The sequence below is a fragment of the Microcaecilia unicolor genome, chromosome 3 (assembly GCF_901765095.1).
Source record: "Microcaecilia unicolor chromosome 3, aMicUni1.1, whole genome shotgun sequence".
NCBI lineage: Eukaryota > Metazoa > Chordata > Amphibia > Gymnophiona > Siphonopidae > Microcaecilia > Microcaecilia unicolor.
The window spans coordinates 437098733-437118238 of NC_044033.1; the positions used below are offsets into that span (position 1 = coordinate 437098733).

The window sequence follows — 19506 nt, forward strand, 5'->3', positions numbered from 1 at the left end:
ATGGAAAGGAAACCCTGGAAACAGAGTCAAGGGAACAGATAGAGAGCAGCAGAATCAGATACTGGGCCAGCATGATCAGAAAAACAGTCACCAGACAACAAAGGTAGAAAAAATTATTTTATTTTCATTTTAGTGTTTGGAATATGTCCACTTTGAGAATTTACATCTGCTATCATATTTTGCAATATATAGCAATGTGTTTCTTTCTGTTTTTCTGATATTGTGCTGCATGCAGAGTGTAACTTCTTAGGATTTCAGGTTAATTTTTGAAGAATTTAAATAGGGACTATCTCTGTTCTGCATGTATGACTGCAAGGCTAAGTGTCTGAATAGGGAGGGATCTGTTTGTTAGGTTCTGAGATTTTGGTAACACATTTTTTTCAGAGTTGGCAAGACTGTCTGTTCTCCTAATTCCTGGTCTATAAGCTAATTTGGTTTGTGTCATTTTGGGTATACTGCAGAGATTTTTTTTTTTCCTGGTAAAGGGCATCTAAAACAGACATCATGTTATGAGAATCAGGTTATCAACATTAAAAGTTTATATTTATTTACTTATTTATGGCATTTTATCCCGCATTAAACATGAATTAGATTGGAACCTGGGAGCATTTACATTTTTTTTCCCTAGAGAGAGTAATTCATTGCCGTCGCCCCCTCCCCCCCCCCCCCCCCCCCCCAAAAGACTCTCTCCCCGGCTATAGCCAGCTCTGCAGTTTGGGGAGGGGTGGCGCAGAGTTGGACAGGGGGGTGCAGAGGTGGACTGGGGGGGAGGCGCAGAGGTGGACCGGGGAGAGAGCCTGTTGTTAAACATTTACCAGCACACCACTGCATACAGTACCTGAGGTCTTCGATGCCAGTGTCGCATACAGTACCGGTGTCAACTGCCACCCAGGCCAGTATCCCCTCGACATCTGTGGAGGAAGCTTCGCAGGAGTCAAAGCGGGAGCCAGCTCCTCGACGCCCCTCTCGGGGACATGGTTCCTCTATGTCAAGGCAGGCTCTGTCTGTACACTCCTATGCAGAAGTTTTGTCCAACACCAATGAGTAACGCTCATGAGAGTCAGAGGATGATCCAAGGTGCTTTTCCTTAGATGAGTCTTATGGCATCCCCTCTGAACCCTCCCCTCCACTTCAAAGGAGAAAGTCTCCGCCACAGAGCCTTTCATTTCCATCTTTTGTAAAGGAAATGGCTTTGGCCATACCATTTCCTTTAGACATGGAGGACGAGCCCAGGGCTGAGATGCTTCAGGTCCTGGACTATACATCTCCTCCTAGGGAGGCTGTGACTGTCCCTCTCCATAAGGTAGTCAAGTAAGTCCTCAATCAGAACTGGGAGTCCACTTGTCAGGCTCAGTCATGCCCAAGAAGATGGACATCCAGTACCAGAGCCACAGTATGCCTGGTTTTAGTAGGCCCTTGTTGCCTCACAGTTCTATGGTGGTGGAATCTGCTCTCAAAAGGCCCCCAGGCAGAGAAGCTAGAACCTGAAGCAGGCCGAGTCAGTACATCTGTTGTCCAAGCAGCAGAAGGTGTGTTGTAAGTTTTTGGCCAGGATCGCCTACGACACTTTTGACATGACATCCAGGATCTCTGCTCAGAGTATAACAATATACAGGCTCTCATGGCTGGGTGTCTGACTTGAAACATTCTGTTCAGCAGAGGTTGGTGAATTCCCCATGCTGGGGAGATAACTTGTTTTGGAGAGGTTGAGGAGGTTGCTGACCAAATCAAGAAACATACTGATACCATCTCTTCTCTCTCCCACCAGATGCCTTCTGCCTCCTCATCCAGGAGGTATTTTGGGATTTATTTTATTTATTTAGATTTTGCTCACATCTTTTTCAGTAGTAGCTCAAGGTGAGTTACATTCAGGTACACTGGATATTTCTCTGTCCCAGGAGGGCTCACTGTAATCTAATTTTGTACCTGAGGCAATGGAGGGTTAAGTGACTTGCCCAAGATCACAAGGAGCAGCAGTGGGATTTGAACCAGCCACCTACTACTACTACTACTTATCATTTCTATAGCGCTACTCTGGATTGCAAGACCGGTGCTCTAACCAGTAGGCCACTCCTCCACCTGGGAAGGGTGCCTACTACCCACAGAACCATAGGTTCACTGCTCCCTCTCGTCAGCCTGCTCAGGCTCAACCCCAGCGTGCTCATTCTCGTCAACAGTGTGTACCTAATGCCCCTGCTGCTCCCCAGCAAAAGCAAGGGGCGAGTTTTTGACTGGCTTCACAGAGCATAGCCACTGTCCGTACCAGACAACCTACCAGTCGGAGGGAGGCTGACATTTTTCTACGAAAGGTAGCCCCTTATAACCTCTGACTGGAGGGTTCTTCAAATAGTTTGTCTCGGATACACCCTGAATTTGCTTCAAAAACCTCCAAATTGTCCACCGAGAGCTCATTACTTCAGCGCTCATTACGAGAAGGTACTTGCAGAGAAACTCTCCGCCCTTCTGAAGGCCCATGCAGATGAACCCGTTCCACCAGGGGAAGAAGGGCGATGATTCTATTCTAGGTACTTCCTCTTTCAAAAGAAGACAGGGGGGATACATCTCATCTTAGACCTAAGGGCCCTAAACAAATTCCTGGTTAAAGAAAAGTTCAGGATGGTACCCTTCTTCCCATGATTCAGAAACATGATTGGCTATGCTCTCTGGACTTTAAAGGATGCATATACACACATCCTTCCAGCCCACCGGAAGTATCTTCTGTTTCAGCTGGGAACACACATCACCTTATATGTTGTGAAGCCACACCCAGTGCATCCCAGGAAGCACTGGGCTGGGCACCGCCATTCGATGGAAGAGAAGAGAGGCCACCTCCCTCCTCCAACTTAAGGTAGGGGGGTGGGGAAGGGCTGGTAGACCACCAGGTTCGGGAGGGGGGATTCACCCGCGGCCCGCTGGGCCACCAGGGACATTTGGGGGATGTTGGGGTTAGGGGTGCTGGAGACCCACCAGATCTCCAGCTCCCCCTGAACCTGGGTCGGGGGGACCGGCGGTCCAGTGGACCTCCCACCCCCTGTTGCTGGAGGGGCGGGGTCAGTTGGGTAGGCTCGGGGTTCCTAAGGGGGCTACTGCATTGGGGGGAATAGGAGCCTGCTAGCATGCAAATGCATTCTGGACAGGGCTCACCGTTCCTCCCCAATGGTCTGCAAACCCTAACGCCAGCTCCGAGCTGGCGTAGGATTTGCCGCGGCTAGCGTGCCAATCTTTGGCACGCTGGTCGCTGATCATTGGGGATAAATATGTTTAGCCCTGTTTTGCATGCTACTTGCGTTCAGAGCCCGTGAGCATGTTGTTTCATGCGCTCGGGGGCTCTGATCATGGGGCAGTAGCAAACGCAGGCACTAGTATGGCGCTAACAGCCTCTAGCACCTGCGTTTGCTTCTGATCATCGGCCCGTTAGTTCTTAAGGGCTGCCGACAGGTCAAGTTTTCAGGAAATCTCTAATGTTGTTTGAAGTGTCCTCTTCTCAATATTTTAAAGGGATACATTTGAGAAGGGCTTTTTCGTTGGCTGCACAGATGCTATAGAACAATAGCTCGGTCTTTAAACCTTATCTGAATCTACTGTAGTGCTTAAAGGAATGAAAATCAAAAGGCAGTTTCCTTAATTATCTAACTTCTTTATCTAAAGTGCAGGTGGGTGGTTTTGAAGGGATATTTGTCCAAGAGTGGGTAAGAATGAAGGTGTTTTATTGATTTTTCTTGTATTGTATTTTACAGTGTGATTTCATTGTTCACTGTTTCAATAATTTTTATTAACTTGTAGACAGTATATAAATAAAGTAATATAAATGTATATGTATGTATGAATGAGTAAACATACATTGGAGAGATTTGAATACAGTGGAGGTAATAAGCATACAGTTCTCTGAAGACAAGCAGAATAGCTGAATCCTCACACATGGGAGCACATGCAAGAACTTTTTCTTCAAATGTTCTGTCTGAAAGATGCTGCTGTTTAATAATCTAATAAATATCTAATTAGCTACTATGAAAACAGATCTTCAGAGTTGAACATCCACTAAAGCCTTCAGCTTTGGAACACATAGAAGTAGGTGTATCACCTTATATCTTCATCAATCTGAATTCTTTTTTACTCTTTCTTTTTTATATTACCTTATGACGTTTTTATCTCAAACAAAGTCATGTATGTTTCTTTGAGACAACCAGTATATAAAGATTTATGCTTTAACACTGTTCCATATTTATGTAAGCATTACTTAACTGAATTGCTTTAATAGGGGTAAATGCGCCGACACGTGTTTCGCCAAAAGCTTTCTCAAGGCTTCCTCCTATGGATCAAAAATAGAAGAGTATTAGTGATAAATAACTACTCTCTTATGTCAAAACCAACCCTCCAAAGTACCTTAGTTCTTCTGTGGTGTAGACAGTGCTTTTTTTTCTGAGGGCCGGCTCACCAACTTTCCGTTCTGCCCCCTGCAAATCTAATATTTACCGAAGTCGCAGTGTGAACCGGCAGTGAAGACAGTAAGCAGGCAGGCTCGCCTGAGTCCTCGTCGCTTCCCTGCCCAGTCTTAGCACAGCTCAGGCTCAGCTTCCCGCTTTCGTTGCTTCCCTGCCCAGTCTCAGCACAGCTCAGGCTCAGCTTCCCGCTTTCGTTGCTTCCCTGCCCAGTCTCAGCACAGCTCAGACTGTGTCCCACCTTCGTCGCTTCCCTGCCCTCTCAGCGTCCCGCTTTCCTCTGATGTAATTTTCTTTCCGTGAGGGTGGTATGCTGAGAGGGCAGGGAAGCGATGAAGGTGGGACGCTGAGCCTGAGCTGTGCTGAGAGGACAGGGAAGTGATGAGGTGAGCCTGCCTGCTTGCTGTCTTCACTACCGCCGGTTTGCGCTGCGACTTTGGTAAATATTAGATTTGCAGGGGCCAGAACAGAAAGTTGGTGAGCTGAGGGCCGGCAGGTGGGGATGGGGTTGGAACTATCTCGGGGGCAGGTGGAGGCTGGGGCGAGTCACAGGACATGGAAGGGAGGGGAGGATGGGGGAGGGGGAGGATGGGGGGAAGGATCGCTGGACATGGAGGGGAGGGCAGAGAATTGGTGAACATGGATGGGAGGGAAGGATAGGGGCAAAGGAGAATTGCTGGACATGGATGGGAAGGAAGGATAGGGGCAAAGGAGAATCGCTGAACATGGATGGGAGGGGAGGGCAGAGGAGTATCCTGGACATGGATGGCAGGGCAGGGCGAGAGAAGAGAGTTGCTGGACATGGATGGATGGAGGGGAGGGCAGGAGAAATGTTGGACATGGATGGTAGGTAGAAAAAATCATTTTATTTTCATTTTAGTGTTTGGAATATGTCCAATTTGAGAATTTACATCTGCTGTCTTATTTTGCACTGGGTATACTGGAGCTGTAACATCTTACAGAAATTATTTGTAATGAAAAAATTCGTTATTTTTTTCTCCTATACTGGTATAATATTTTCAATGATGCCTGTTTATATGTGCCAAGGGGTGTGGCTAACATGGGTGTGGCTATCATAGGGGTGGAGCCATAGGTGGTGGCCCTGCCCATAATGAGTACCGGTACCTTTTTTCCTACAAAAAAAGCACTGGGCGTATATAACAGCCTGTTGTTTCATTTAAAAATGACCGTGGCTTTTTCAAAAACTTTAAAGTGCCACAGACTACTGACTCAATCCATCATCCAATCATAGTAACATGTCAGACTAACGTCATCCACTCAAACTGTTCAATCCCACAGGTTCTATGGATTTCAATTTGTAAAATCCATTGCTGTTCCTTGAAAATAAGTGTGTCTTCCATATCATCAAGCTGATCAATCCATAGACTGGTGGGTTGTGTCCATCTACCAGCAGGTGGAGATAGAGAGCAAACTTTTGCCTCCCTATATGTGGTCATGTGCTGCCGGAAACTCCTCAGTATGTTCTCTATCTCAGCAGGTGGTGGTCACACACAGCAGCAGCTCTGGCTAGGCCTCCAAGCCTAATCCTTAGGTTTTGTTGAGGCCTGGGGTTGAGGGCTCTTTTGAGCAAGTGCAAACCTGGTGGTGCCAGGTCCCTCCTTTTCTCCCCCCTCCCGCTGGCTCCGTTTAAAAAAAAAAAAAAAAAAAAAAAAATTTTAAACGTCCTTAAAGGCGTTTATTTCGACGTTTATTTAAACGTTCATTGCAGCTACTCACTGGGACACCAGTTCGTTACAGCTCGGAGCGGCAAGCAGGTAATTTTTACCTTTTTATAGCGGGCAGGGGGTTCCCCGATTCTTCTCCTCGTGGCATATGGCGTCGGAGGGCGAGGGCGCAAAGGGTCGCTCCCCGGATCGCTTGAGCGCTTCTAGAGGGGATGCGGGGGTCTTACAGCCTGATTCACCCTTGTTGGGTGACAGTTTCGTGACCGATGAGTGTCCCGGTCCTTCCTCCGGCGTGGCGGTTTTTCCCGCCATAAACGCCCATCCCCCGCTCCTCGCCTCCGCCATCTTGGCCGGCCACGCGGCTCGGACGGCTTCTTCGGGGCCGCCCTTGAGGTTGGAGACATTAATGCCATGAACGCCCTTAATTTGGGCGAGGGCACAAAGCGGCTAAAGTAAGCGCCGCTCTTCCCGCGCGGCTCCTTCGCGGAGTGTCGCGCCGGACGCCATTTTGGATGCGCAGCATGTTTCTCCCCCGCTCTTGCGAGCGCCGGTTGAGGGTGCGTCTAGGGCTGTTGCCCAGGCTGCGGAAGTGCACAGTCTGGGGAGTTTCTCCCCCGAGTTTGTTTTGCTGCTGCATCAGGCTTTCCTCATGCACAACGCTGCCCCTGCTCCCTCTTCTGATAAAGAGGTTGAGGTTCCCAGAGGTAAACGCCCTCGGGTTGATTTCCAGGCCTTGGAGGACTGTGTCTCCTCCGATGTAGATGAGGGCAGCGTGTCTGAGGTCTCCCAACGGTCCTTTGCGGATTCCTTGGAGGAGACGGATCCCCGCTCGGATGGAGCGGATGACCCCTCGGCAGCGCGTTTAGCCCAGAGGATTTGCCCAACCTGTTAGTGCAGGCCATGGGCATTTTGAAGATTTCCTCTCCGGAGGACGTCTCTCCCTCAGCCCCTGTTGGCTCTGCCATTATGCTGGGGACGAAGCGCCCGCCTAGAACCTTCCACGTGCATGATGCCATGCACACCTTAATTTCGGCTCAATGGGATGTCCCGAAAGCGAGCCTCAAGGTGGCTAGGGCTATGTCCCGCCTCTATCCTTTACCTGAAAGTGAACGTGAGGCCTATCTGTGGCCTACTGTGGATTCTTTAATCACTGCGGTGACTAAGAAAACGGCTTTGCCGGTGGAAGGTGGCACGGCCCTAAAGGACGCCCAAGACAGAAGATTGGAGGCGGCCTTAAGGTCGTCCTTTGAGGCAACTGCTTTAAGTTTGCAGGCCTCGGTTTGCGGTTCCTATGTGGCCAGGGCGTGCCTGACTATGGTGCAGCGGGCTTCCCCCTCGGATCATTCCTTGAGGGTTGATTGGCCGGCCCTGGAATCGGGCCTAGCCTATTTGGCAGACTTGCTGTATGATGTCTTGAGAGCCTCAGCTAAAGGCATTGCTCAGACAGTCTCTGCGCGGCGGTGGCTTTGGCTGAAACATTGGTCTGCTGACCACGCCTCTAAATCCCGCCTGGCTAGATTGCCTTTTAAAGGCAAGCTGCTCTTTGGGGTCGAGCTGGACAAAATCGTGACCGATCTCGGCACGTCTAAGGGCAGAAGTTACCAGAGGTCAGGGCTCGGGCTAGTACTCGTCCCGGTACCTCCAGAGGACGGTTTCAGGAAGCCCGTCGGTACCGCCCGGGCAGGTCGGGCTCCTCTGCCCCCTCTTCCTTCAAGAGGTTTTTCTCCCCCAAGCAGCATTCATTTCGCAGAGACCGCCGTCCCGGAGGTGCTCCCTCCGGTCCTCCCCCAGGGTCTCGTACCCAGTGACGGGGCCTTGGTCCACGCCCCAGTGCGGATTGGAGGACGGCTGTCCTCGTTTCTGGGTGAGCGGACCACAGTAACTTCACAAGCTTGGGTGCTGGAAGTCATCAGAGACGGCTACAAGCTAGAGTTCTGCCGACCCTTAAGAGACGGGTTTGTACTCTCTCCCTGCAAGTCTCCGGTCAAAGCTGTGGCAGTGCAGCAGACCTTGGACAACCTGATCCGCCTGGGTGCGGTCGTTCCGGTGCCAAAAAATCAGATTGGCAAGGGACGTTACTCCATTTACTTTGTGGTACCAAAGAAAGGAGATTCTGTCCGGCCTATCCTCGACCTCAAAGGGGTCAATCGGGCCGTGAAAGTGGAGACTCTCCGCTCTGTTATAGCGGCAGTGAAGGCAGGAGAGTTCTTGGCTTCCTTGGGCATCTAGGAAGCGTACCTGCATATTCCCATCTGGCCTCCTCTCCAACGCTTTCTGCGTTTTACAGTCCTGAGACGACACTTCCAGTTCAGAGCCCTCCCTTTCGGGTTGGCTACTGCTCCGCGGACCTTTTCCAAAGTAATGGGGGTCATAGCGGCCTTCCTGCTAAAGGAAGAAGTACAAGTCCATCCTTATCTGGACGACTGGTTGATCCGAGCCCCCTCTTATGCAGAGTGCGGCAAGCTATGGACCGGGTAGTTGCTCTTTTGAGCTCCCTAGGATGGATCATCAACTGGAAGAAGAGCCAGCTGCGCCCGACTCAGTCCCTGGAGTATCTGGGAGTTCGATTCGACACCCAAGTGGGCAGAGTGTTCCTGCCAGACAATCGGATTGTCAAGCTTCAGGCTCAGGTGGACTAGTTCCTAGTAGCCTCTCCTATTCGGGCTTCGGACTACGTGCAGCTGTTGGGCTCTATGACGGCCACGATGGAAGTAGTGCCCTGAGCCAGGGCTCATATGAGACCACTACAGCTATCTCTGCTGTTGCGCTGGACTCCGATGTCGGAGGATTATGCTGTGCGCCTTCCCTTGGACCCAGCAGTGCGCAAGGCGCTGAGCTGGTGGACGCAGACAGTCAAGTTGTCTGCAGGAATGCCTCTGGTGACCCCGGAGTGGATTGTCGTCACGACAGACGCCTCTTTGATGGGCTGGGGAGCCCAATGCTTGGGAAGGACAGTGCAGGGGCTCTGGTCTCCTGCAGAGGCAAGTGGTCTATCAACCTCCTGGAACTCAGAGCCATTCGGTTGGTGTTTTTGGAGTTCATCCCGGTACTGGTGTTGAAGCCTGTACGGGTCCTGTCGGACAATGCCACGGCTGTGGCTTATATCAACCGCCAGGGAGGTACCAAGAGCGCCCCTCTAGCCAAGGAGGCTATGAGTCTATGCCAGTGGGCGGAAGCGAACCTGGAGCAGCTTTCAGCGGCCCACATTGCCGGAGTCATGAATGTCAAGGCGGACTTTCTCAGTCGCCATACCTTGGAGCCCGGAGAGTGGCAACTATCTGCTCAGGCGTTCTTGGACATCACGAAGCACTGGGGCCAGCCGAGCCTAGATCTGTTGGCGTCATCGGCCAATTGCCAAGTGCCGCGCTTTTTCAGCAGAGGACGGGACCCTCGATCTCTGGGAGTAGATGCTCTTCTCCAACAGTGGCCGACACAAGAGCTTCTCTATGTGTTCCCGCCCTGGCCCATGTTGGGCAGGGTGCTAGACCGGGTGGCAAAGCATCCCGGCAGGGTAATCCTGGTGGGTCCGGATTGGCCCAGACGTCCCTGGTATGCGGACTTGATCAGGCTCTCAGTCGACGATCCTCTGCGGCTCTCAGTGGAGCAGGGCCTGTTACATCAGGGTCCCGTGGTGATGGAGGATCCCTCCCCCTTTGGTCTTACGGCCTGGCTATTGAGCGGCAGCGTCTGAGGAAGAAGGGCTTCTCAGACAAGGTCATTGCCACTATGCTAAGAGCGAGGAAGCGCTCTACTTCTACTGCTTACGCCAGGGTTTGGCGTATCTTTGCAGCGTGGTGTGAAGCAGGCTCACTTTCTCCCTTCACTGCTCCAATTTCTTCAGTGTTGGCGTTCCTGCAAGAAGGTCTGGAGAAAGGCCTGTCGCTCAGTTCCCTTAAAGTCCAGGTAGCGGCTCTGGCTTGCTTCAGGGGCCGCCTGAAGGGTGCTTCCCTGGCTTCGCAGCCAGATGTGGTGCGCTTTCTCAAGGGAGTTAATCACCTGCGCCCTCCTCTGCACTCAGTGGTGCCTGCGTGGAATCTCAACCTGGTGTTAAGAGCCTTGCAGAAGCCGCCTTTTGAACCCTTGTCGAGGGCATCTCTGAAAGACCTGACGTTGAAAGCAGTCTTTTTGGTGGCTATCACTTCAGCCAGAAGAGTTTCCGAGCTCCAGGCGCTCTCATGTCGAGAGCCTTTTCTGCAGTTCACTGAGCAGGAGTGACTATTCGCACAGTGCCTTCCTTCCTGCCCAAGATTGTTTCTCGCTTCCATGTGAATCAGCAGCTCTGTCTCCCTTCCTTTCGGAGGGAGGACTACCCAGAGGAGTACTCTGCTCTTAAATATCTGGATGTGAGACGAGTCATCATCAGATACTTGGAAGTGACCAATGATTTCCGGAAATCGGATCATCTGTTTGTCCTGTTTACAGGTCCTCGTAAGGGTCTGCAGGCTGCTAAGCCTACAGTGGCAAGATGGGTCAAGGAAGCCATTGCAGCGGCTTATGTGGCCGCAGGGAAGGTGCCGCCTATCCAGCTGAAGGCTCACTCCACGAGAGCTCAGGCGACCTCGATGGCAGAGGCCGGGTCCGTCTCCTTGGCAGAGATATGCAAGGCGGCAACTTGGGCTTCGGCTCATACATTCTCCAAGCATTACCGTTTGACTGTGGCTGCACGGGCGGAGGCCCGGTTTGGAGCTTCAGTGTTGAGGTCAGGGATTTCAATGTCCCGCCCTGGGTGAGTACTGCTTCGGTACATCCCACCAGTCTATGGATTGATCAGCTTGATGATATGGAAGGTAAAATTATGTATAATCATACCTGATAATTTTCTTTCCATTAATCATAGCTGATCAATCCATAGCCCCTCCCAGATATCTGTACTGTTTTTATTCTGGTTGCATTTCAGGTTCAAGTTTAGTCTTCAGTTTCTTCAGAAAGACTTCGTGTTCAAGTTTTTTCACTTGGATTCTTCAAGAGTTGAGACGAGTTTGTGTTACAGTGAGCTGCTGCATTCCTCTCCCCTCCGTTTTACGGGGCTGGATTGAGACATAAATTCTGCCGGCACTCCCTCCCGCTTCGTGCGGCTGTAGGGCAGCTTTGTACCCTTCCCGCTTCGGCGGTGTTAGGGTCAGTCAGCTCCTCCCGCGGTTGCGGTTGCAGGATAAGCCAGATCCCCCCGCATCGGCGGGTGTGGTGTCCCTCCCCCGCTCCGCGGGGATGAGCTGGACGGATTCCCCTCCCCCACTTGTGTGGGGATGAGCTGGGTTAATTCCCCTCCCCCGTTTCGGCGGTGGTGAGCTGGGCAGAGTGTCCCTTCGTGGGTGTAATTCTCTAAGTGCTGAGTCCTGCGGATGGAGCTTTGATATCGACATACTGAGGAGTTTCCGGCAGCACATGACCACATATAGGGAGGCAAAAGTTTGCTCTCTATCTCCACCTGCTGGTAGATGGACACAACCCACCAGTCTATGGATTGATCAGCTATGATTAATGGAAAGAAAATTATCAGGTATGATTATACATAATTTTACCTTCAAGCTGGTGGGAGGGTGTTCAGCATTTTAGCATGAGAAATGGAGAATTGGAAGCAGAGCCAGAGGTCAGAGCTACCGCTCAGGGCACCGTCATCATGTGACTCATCAGCATTTTCCCTCTCTCTCTTTCTCCTTCTCTAGTGTCTTCCCGTCTCTATCCGTGTGTATCAACATCTTCCCCCCCCCCCCCCAAATCTATTTCCTCCACCTTCACGCTACCGTCACCTAAGTGGCTGCTGCATTCTGCATAGACACGCCTTCCAACACTGCTGCTCTCATCCTCTAGTCGCCAGGAGAGGAAATGACATTGGGGAGGGGTAGAGGCCAGCAAAGACGGCAGATGCCTATATATAGAATGCAGTGCCACGGCTCTCTTTTGTTTTGCAGGTACTTCTCAAGGAGGTTTAATTACCTCCTTGGTACTTCTAAACCAGCAGCAGCTGGCAGAGTTAGCAATGGGAGGAGGATGGAAAAAATGTTTGGGGCTCCTTCCCAAGCCTCTTATACTGGGTGCCTGTGCTTACAAACTCTCCTTCCTCCCAAGGAATTCTATTCTAAGAAGCTTGCAATGGACTGAGGGGCTCCTGCATGGCAGTGACATCCAAGAATAGGTGCTTACATGCGATAAGACATTCTCAAAAATTCTGGAAAATTGCTGGAGAAAAATTCCAGGGCAGACTTCATTGGATGACACACCCATGTGTGAGAATTCCTATTCTGCTGTCCTAGGAGATCACCCGCTACGCATAAGTAACTGTTATCTCTCTAATGCATATTCACTAGGGATACCCTGAAAACCTGATCCTTTGGCAGCTCTCTAGGACTGTGACTGAAGACCATGGCCCTTGGTGATGGTGGTGGTAGGAGAAAAGCCAAAAGTCGAATGAACATGGAAAGCATATAATAGGAAAGGAGACATTCTTAGGCTTAGTATCTCTAATAAACCTGTATCCCATTACCTGATCTGTTATGTACAGAAATATGACAACAGCTGCCAAATTTGTATTACTATCTGTAGTTTAACGCTCTACATTATTTTATAGTCAAGTTCTAGTTTCCTTTTATTAAATGTGTTGTCCTTTATTTCAATACAGCTGATGCAATTAATAACGCAGCAGGTTTTGGTTTCCAAGGGTATGACCGAGATGGAGCTCCATGTTGGGATTTAATTTCAAATTTAAGAATTCGGAACATAGAGGTTGGTATGCTTAGTTTTAGTTTGTTTTCAGATCTATAATTTGAAAGGACATCTTAAAGTTTCTGGTATTGTGACATTATTGCTTATATTTGCCAAAGACATGGAATAACTTTGCAGTTGTGTTTCAGTAGTGTGGGGGAAGAGTTGACTTAGTCATGACCAACCTTGGTATTTTAAAATACAGGGGGAAAGGGAAACAACATTTTCCTTGAACTATGAGAGGTTTGAAATACAGAACTATACCAGTTACTATTCAAAGTGATGTAACAGGTAGGAGAGGTTTCTACCTGCCTAAATTATGTTTATCAGCACTTAACTGGGCAGTGCTGCTGAGTATTAGCTCTGATTGGTCGTTTTTGAAGAAAGGCATTTCAAAGACAGAACTGGCATGGGAGGAGCTGGCAGCTATGGGGGTGGGGGGTGCCAGCAATATTCAGTGCCATTGCCTGCATAGCTAAGGGATCAAATAAGACTGCATACAAAGCAGTCCTGACTTCAGTCGCTTAGCAATGCAAATGTTGGCACTGAATATCATCAGCACCCAAATAGCTCTCTGTGAGACTGAAGCTCTTAACTCCCCCTCCTACCCCACTGAAGCAGCTCCAGTCCCCCTCGCCAAGCCCCAGAAGTCCCCTTTGGCCTACTTACAGTCCCTGGTGGTCTAGTGGTCTTTGGGACAGGAGCAGACTCCAATGACTCCTACTCCTCTTGGTTCCTTCTTGAAAATGCCTGCTTCAACTCTAGCAGTAGTCTCGCTAGAGGTCGTGGCAGCCATTTTCAAGGAGCCTAGAGAGGCAGGAGTGAGTGGGATTCACCCCTTTCCAAGGACTACTAGTCCACCGAGGACTTGAAGACCCGAGGGGGAACTTATGGGGCTTGGGGGGTTCAGAGGTCCTTAGGGGGGGGGGAGCAGGAAGGGGATCAGAGCCACCGTGGGGGTGGTGTGGGGAGGGGAGCGATATGCTTTGGAATATGTGGATGAAACATGTGGTTCCCATCCGATATTCAGCAGGGCCCCGTATAAGTATCTTTTGCGGATGCCGACTGAATGTTGGCTGTGACCTGCATAAGTTTCAGCAGCCACTAGCAGTTCAGTCAGGCTCAGATATTCAATACTGGTGCCCACACATAACCTGGCACTGAATATCCATGGCTAATTTAGTGGGTAGTGGAAGTAAAAAATGAATTGAGACACGGAAGGTGTCTTTATTAACTGAACAATTAAGCATCATCCCCAGTAGTGGACTACCAACAATCAACAACCTGGATCTTTTTTTCGTTTTCAAGGAGTCCTGAGTTTACAGTAATCAGATAAGTGACTTTTGGACTGTTGGAGTTAGTAAGAGAACGGGTTTATAGCTAGGTGACTGGAATACCCGCTGTATAAATATTCCTGTATTTGAAATACATTAACAATTAGGGGTTTATAGGTCCAGGTAGTTATGAAGGAGTACTAGTGGGGAGCATGCATTTTGAGTAGGGGGTTGTTAAACTTTTTTGGACTCTTCGGCTAGTTAGTGTAGGGGGTTAGGAGTTTTTAAACCATCCGGTTTTCTCAAATCAGTTTGAGTTTTTACGGTTGACTGTTTTTCTCCATTCCCCCTCACTTGAACCAATGATAGAAATTTATTCCTCAACTAAATGGTGAACCAAGCTTGATTAGCAAAGGGTTTCCATGAGATGGTTTGAGGTTCTTTTGTGATTACCAATTCAAAATCCCGATTGTGGATGCAAGAGTCCAAAGAGGGTGACACACCTATTCATTTATCAAGATTTCCAAACCTTCTTTTAGTTAATAGCAGAGAATGAGGGAAAACATGGAAGGATGGGGAGAAAGAGGGAAAACAGATGGAAGGATGGGGAGAAAGAGGGAAAACATGGAAGGATGGGGAGAAAAGATAGAAAACAGATGGAAGGATGGGGAGAGAAAGAGGGAAAACTGATGGATGGGGAGAGAGACTCTGGATGGAAGGATGGGGAGAGAAAGGGGAGAGACTGGAAGGATGCAGAGAGAAAGGTGAGAGACTGGAAGGATGTGGAGAGAGAAGGGACACTGAACAGAAAAGGGTAGAGTGATACAAAGACCCTGGTTAGAAAGAGGGAGAGAGACATTAGATGGAAGGATCAGGAGAGAGGATAGATGGATGGAAGGATGGGGAGAGAAAGAGGGAAGACGCTGGATGGAAGGGTAGGGAGAAAGAGGTGACACTGGACGGAAGGATGCAGAAAGAAAGAGGGGAGACTACTGGAAGGATGGGGAGAGAGAGGGGAGACTGGAAGGATGGAGAGAGAAAGAAGAGAGCTGCTGGATGGAAAAGGAGAGTAGTGAAAGACTGGAGAATAAGAGGAAGGGGCATGGGGAGAACAAGGGTGAGAAAAAGATGAAAAGCCATAAGTAGATGAAGGAAATTAAAGAATGGATAGTAAGAATGAATTAAATCAAGAGAGAGAGAGGCAGAAAAATATTGAAGAAAGCAAAGAAAAAGGAGAGAAAAGTGAGAAATGGCCAGGAAACCGTGGCAGAAGAGTTAAGCGAAAACGAAGGAAAGCAGAATCTAGAGACTGGGAGCGACACAATGAGAAAAAGTAAATGGCCATACAAGAAAGGTAAAGAAAATAATTGTATTTTTAATTTAGGATAAAGTAATATGGTACCTGTGTTAATGAAGTTTCAGAGACCAATACTTCCTTCCTTAGGTCGGGCGAGGATACCGTAACAGCATTATACTGACCTGAGGCAGGAGGTTTTGGCGTCTGAAAGCTCATTGAAAAGGGTGTTAGGCTATTAAATAAATTTTCTGAAATCTGATGCACTGAAAAGCAGCACTTTACCCTGTGTGACAAATGCATCTGATTAGCGTGACTAAATTTTGCTGGGGGAGGTGGGTAGAGAGAAAATTTTGTGCCCACCCACTTTGGGTTCAGGCCCATCCAAAATTGGCAGTCTGGCTACGCCACTGGCCTGAAGAGAAATGTTTTTAAGTGGTGGTGTCTACAGCAGAAAGGGGCCATTTTAGAAACATAAATGTAAAAGAAAAAAGAGTAGCATCTCTGGGAAATTTATATGGATAAGTGACAGCACAAACACTTATATAAATGGCAAATTAAGTCACCTTCCTATGGCAGTCATATTTTGTTCCAGGTATGGTTTTTCATGTCAAAGCAGTGTACAACTCACTCCCCTCAAACAGTCCTCTAAGCCCCAAGTCTGAAAAACCAACTTCATTGGGATGATACATGACTTGGAGCAGATGTAAGTGTATTGCTGTTGTAAAATATAGCATACACTAGTAAAAAAAAAAGGCCCGTTTCTGACACAAGTGAAACAGGTGCTAACAAGGTTTTCCTCGGAGTGTGTATGTTTGTGAGAGTGAATGTGCGAGTGTGTGTGAGAGAGAGTCTGGGTGCGAGTGTGTCTGTGTGAGAATGAGTGTGTGAGAGAGAGAGTGTGTTTCACACAGATACAGTGTGTGCGAGAGAGAGTGTGTGTGAGACAGACTCTCTGTCAGACTGAGTGTATGAGACCAAGAGAGTGTGTGAGTGAATGTGTGACACATAGAGAGTGAATGTGATACAGTGTGAGACATGGCGTGTTTAAAAACACCATCCTGGAGGTTCAGGACAAATATATTCCACGTATTAGAAAAAAGGGAAAAAAGACTAAACGTCAGCCGGCGTGGCTAAACAGTAAGATAAAGGAAATCATTAGAGCCAAAAAACAATCCTTCAGAAAGTGGAGAAGAGAACCAACTGAAAGTAACAGGATAGATCATAAGGAATGCCAAGCCAAATGCAAAGCGGAGATAAGGAGGGCAAAAAAGGACTTTGAGAAGAAATTAGCGTTGGAAGCAAAAATACATAGTAAAAACTTTTTTAGATACATTAAAAGCAGGAAACCGGCCAAAGAGTCGGTTGGGCCGCTGGACGAAAATGGTGTTAAAGGGGCGATCAAGGAGGACAAAGCCGTAGCGGAGAAATTAAATGAATTCTTTGCTTCGGTCTTCACCGAGGAGGATTTGGGGGGGACACCGGTGCCGGAAAGAATATTTGAAGCGGGGGAGTCGGAGAAACTAAACAAATTCTCTGTAACCTTGGAGGATGTAATGTGTCAGTTCAGCAAGCTGAAGAGTAGTAAATCACCGGGACCTGATGGTATTCATCCCAGAGTATTAATAGAACTAAAAAATGAACTTGCGGAGCTACTGTTAGAAATATGCAATCTGTCCCTAAAATCGAGTGTAATACCGGAAGACTGGAGGGTAGCCAATGTTACTCCGATTTTTAAGAAAGGTTCCAGAGGAGATCCGGGAAATTATAGACCGGTGAGTCTGACGTCGGTGCCGGGCAAGATGGTGGAGGCTATTATTAAGAATAAAATTGCAGAGCATATACAAAAACATGGACTGATGAGACAAAGTCAGCACGGATTTAGTGAAGGGAAGTCTTGCCTCACCAATCTAATGCATTTTTTTGAGGGGGTAAGCAAACATGTGGACAATGGGGAGCCGGTTGATATTGTATATCTGGATTTTCAGAAGGCGTTTGACAAAGTGCCGCACGAAAGACTCCTGAAGAAATTGCAGAGTCATGGAATCGGAGGTAGGGTATTATTATGGATTAAGAACTGGTTGAAAGATAGGAAGCAGAGAGTAGGATTGCGTGGCCAGTATTCTCAGTGGAGGAGGGTAGTTAGTGGGGTCCCGCAGGGGTCTGTGCTGGGTCCGTTGCTTTTTAATGTATTTATAAATGACCTAGAGATGGGAATAACTAGTGAGGTAATTAAATTCGCCGATGACACAAAATTATTCAGGGTCGTCAAGTCGCAGGAGGAATGTGAACGATTACAGGAGGACCTTGCGAGACTGGGAGAATGGGCGTGCAAGTGGCAGATGAAGTTCAATGTTGACAAGTGCAAAGTGATGCATGTGGGTAAGAGGAACCCGAATTATAGCTACGTCTTGCAAGGTTCCGCGTTAGGAGTTACGGATCAAGAAAGGGATCTGGGTGTCGTCGTCGATGATACGCTGAAACCTTCTGCTCAGTGTGCTGCTGCGGCTAGGAAAGCGAATAGAATGTTGGGTGTTATTAGGAAGGGTATGGAGTCCAGGTGTGCGGATGTTATAATGCCGTTGTATCGCTCCATGGTGCGACCGCACCTGGAGTATTGTGTTCAGTACTGGTCTCCGCATCTCAAAAAAGATATAGTAGAATTGGAAAAGGTACAGCGAAGGGCGACGAAAATGATAGTGGGGATGGGACGACTTTCCTATGAAGAGAGGCTGAGAAGGCTAGGGCTTTTCAGCTTGGAGAAGAGACGGCTGAGGGGAGATATGATAGAAGTGTATAAAATAATGAGTGGAATGGATCGGGTGGATGTGAAGCGACTGTTCACGCTATCCAAAAATACTAGGACTAGAGGGCATGAGTTGAAGCTACAGTGTGGTAAATTTAAAACGAATCGGAGAAAATTTTTCTTCACCCAACGTGTAATTAGACTCTGGAATTCATTGCCGGAGAACGTGGTACGGGCGGTTAGCTTGACGGAGTTTAAAAAGGGGTTAGATAGATTCCTAAAGGACAAGTCCATAGACCGCTATTAAATGGACTGGAAAAATTCCTCATTTTTAGGTATAACTTGTCTGGAATGTTTTTACGTTTGGGGAGCGTGCCAGGTGCCCTTGACCTGGATTGGCCACTGTCGGTGACGGGATGCTGGGCTAGATGGACCTTTGGTCTTTCCCAGTATGGCACTACTTATGTACTTATGTACTTATGGAGTGAGCGAGAGAGTGTGTGTGTGATAGAGATACCTCCTCCCCCCCCCCTCCCTCTCTCTGGTGTCAGCCCCCCCCCCCCCTCTCTTTCTGGTGTCTGAGCGTTACTGTGCAGGACGCTGAGCTCTGGCTGTGCTTCAAGGAACTGACCAATCCTATTTAATAGAATGCACCTCCAACATTCTGAAGCTGAGAAACCTCATGTGGTTGGTCACTTCTGCTTGTGATGAACTTGGAAGTACGTGATGTCAATTCAGGAGATGGATACAGAGAGCAGGAATGCCTCAGCCATGCAGTCAGCTTCAGAATGTTGGAGGTGCGTTTTATTATATAGGATGTGTACTTTGAAGGTGCACCTAGAATACACTACTTCCTGAGTTTAAATCCTTGGATTCTGCAATATATAACTGCTTTTTTCATCATCTTTCTCCTACGTCAGCCCAAAGTCCTGGAATGTTCTACCAAGGCATCTATAGGAGATTGACAATCACCAGCTATTCAAGAAATCTTTAAAAACATTTTTCTTCGAGAAAGCTTACCCTACCAATTAACGCTTAATCCCCGCCTACCTCAATATGTCTATACCCATTTACTACTCCCACATATTCAAGCATTCTTGTATAATCCTCCTGTACTTTCCCGTCTTTCTAACTTGTCATGTCATTACACTCATTGCATTGTAACCTTTTGTAACATTGTAAGCCACATTGTGCTCGCTCTAGTGGGAAAATGTGGAGTATAATTGTACCACAAATAAATAACAGCACCTTTTAAAAAAAGTGCTACTTGTATATTTCATAGTAACATACTGGATGATGGCAGATGAAAACATGAACAGTCTTCCACTCTGCTCAATATCCTCTGTATTCTCCCTTTCAGCCTTCA

General features: G+C 48.3%; 1 protein-coding gene across 2 annotated transcripts in view; it reads left to right on the plus strand.

The window, feature by feature from the left end:
* MBOAT2 (membrane bound O-acyltransferase domain containing 2) overlaps positions 1-19506 on the plus strand; it is a 343260-nt gene that overhangs the window by 263661 nt on the left and 60093 nt on the right. For both annotated transcript variants that reach the window (XM_030198898.1, XM_030198899.1), the window contains exon 9: positions 12744-12847. In XM_030198898.1, coding sequence (XP_030054758.1) covers positions 12744-12847 — 104 coding nt within the window. The remainder of the gene's footprint in view (positions 1-12743; positions 12848-19506) is intronic.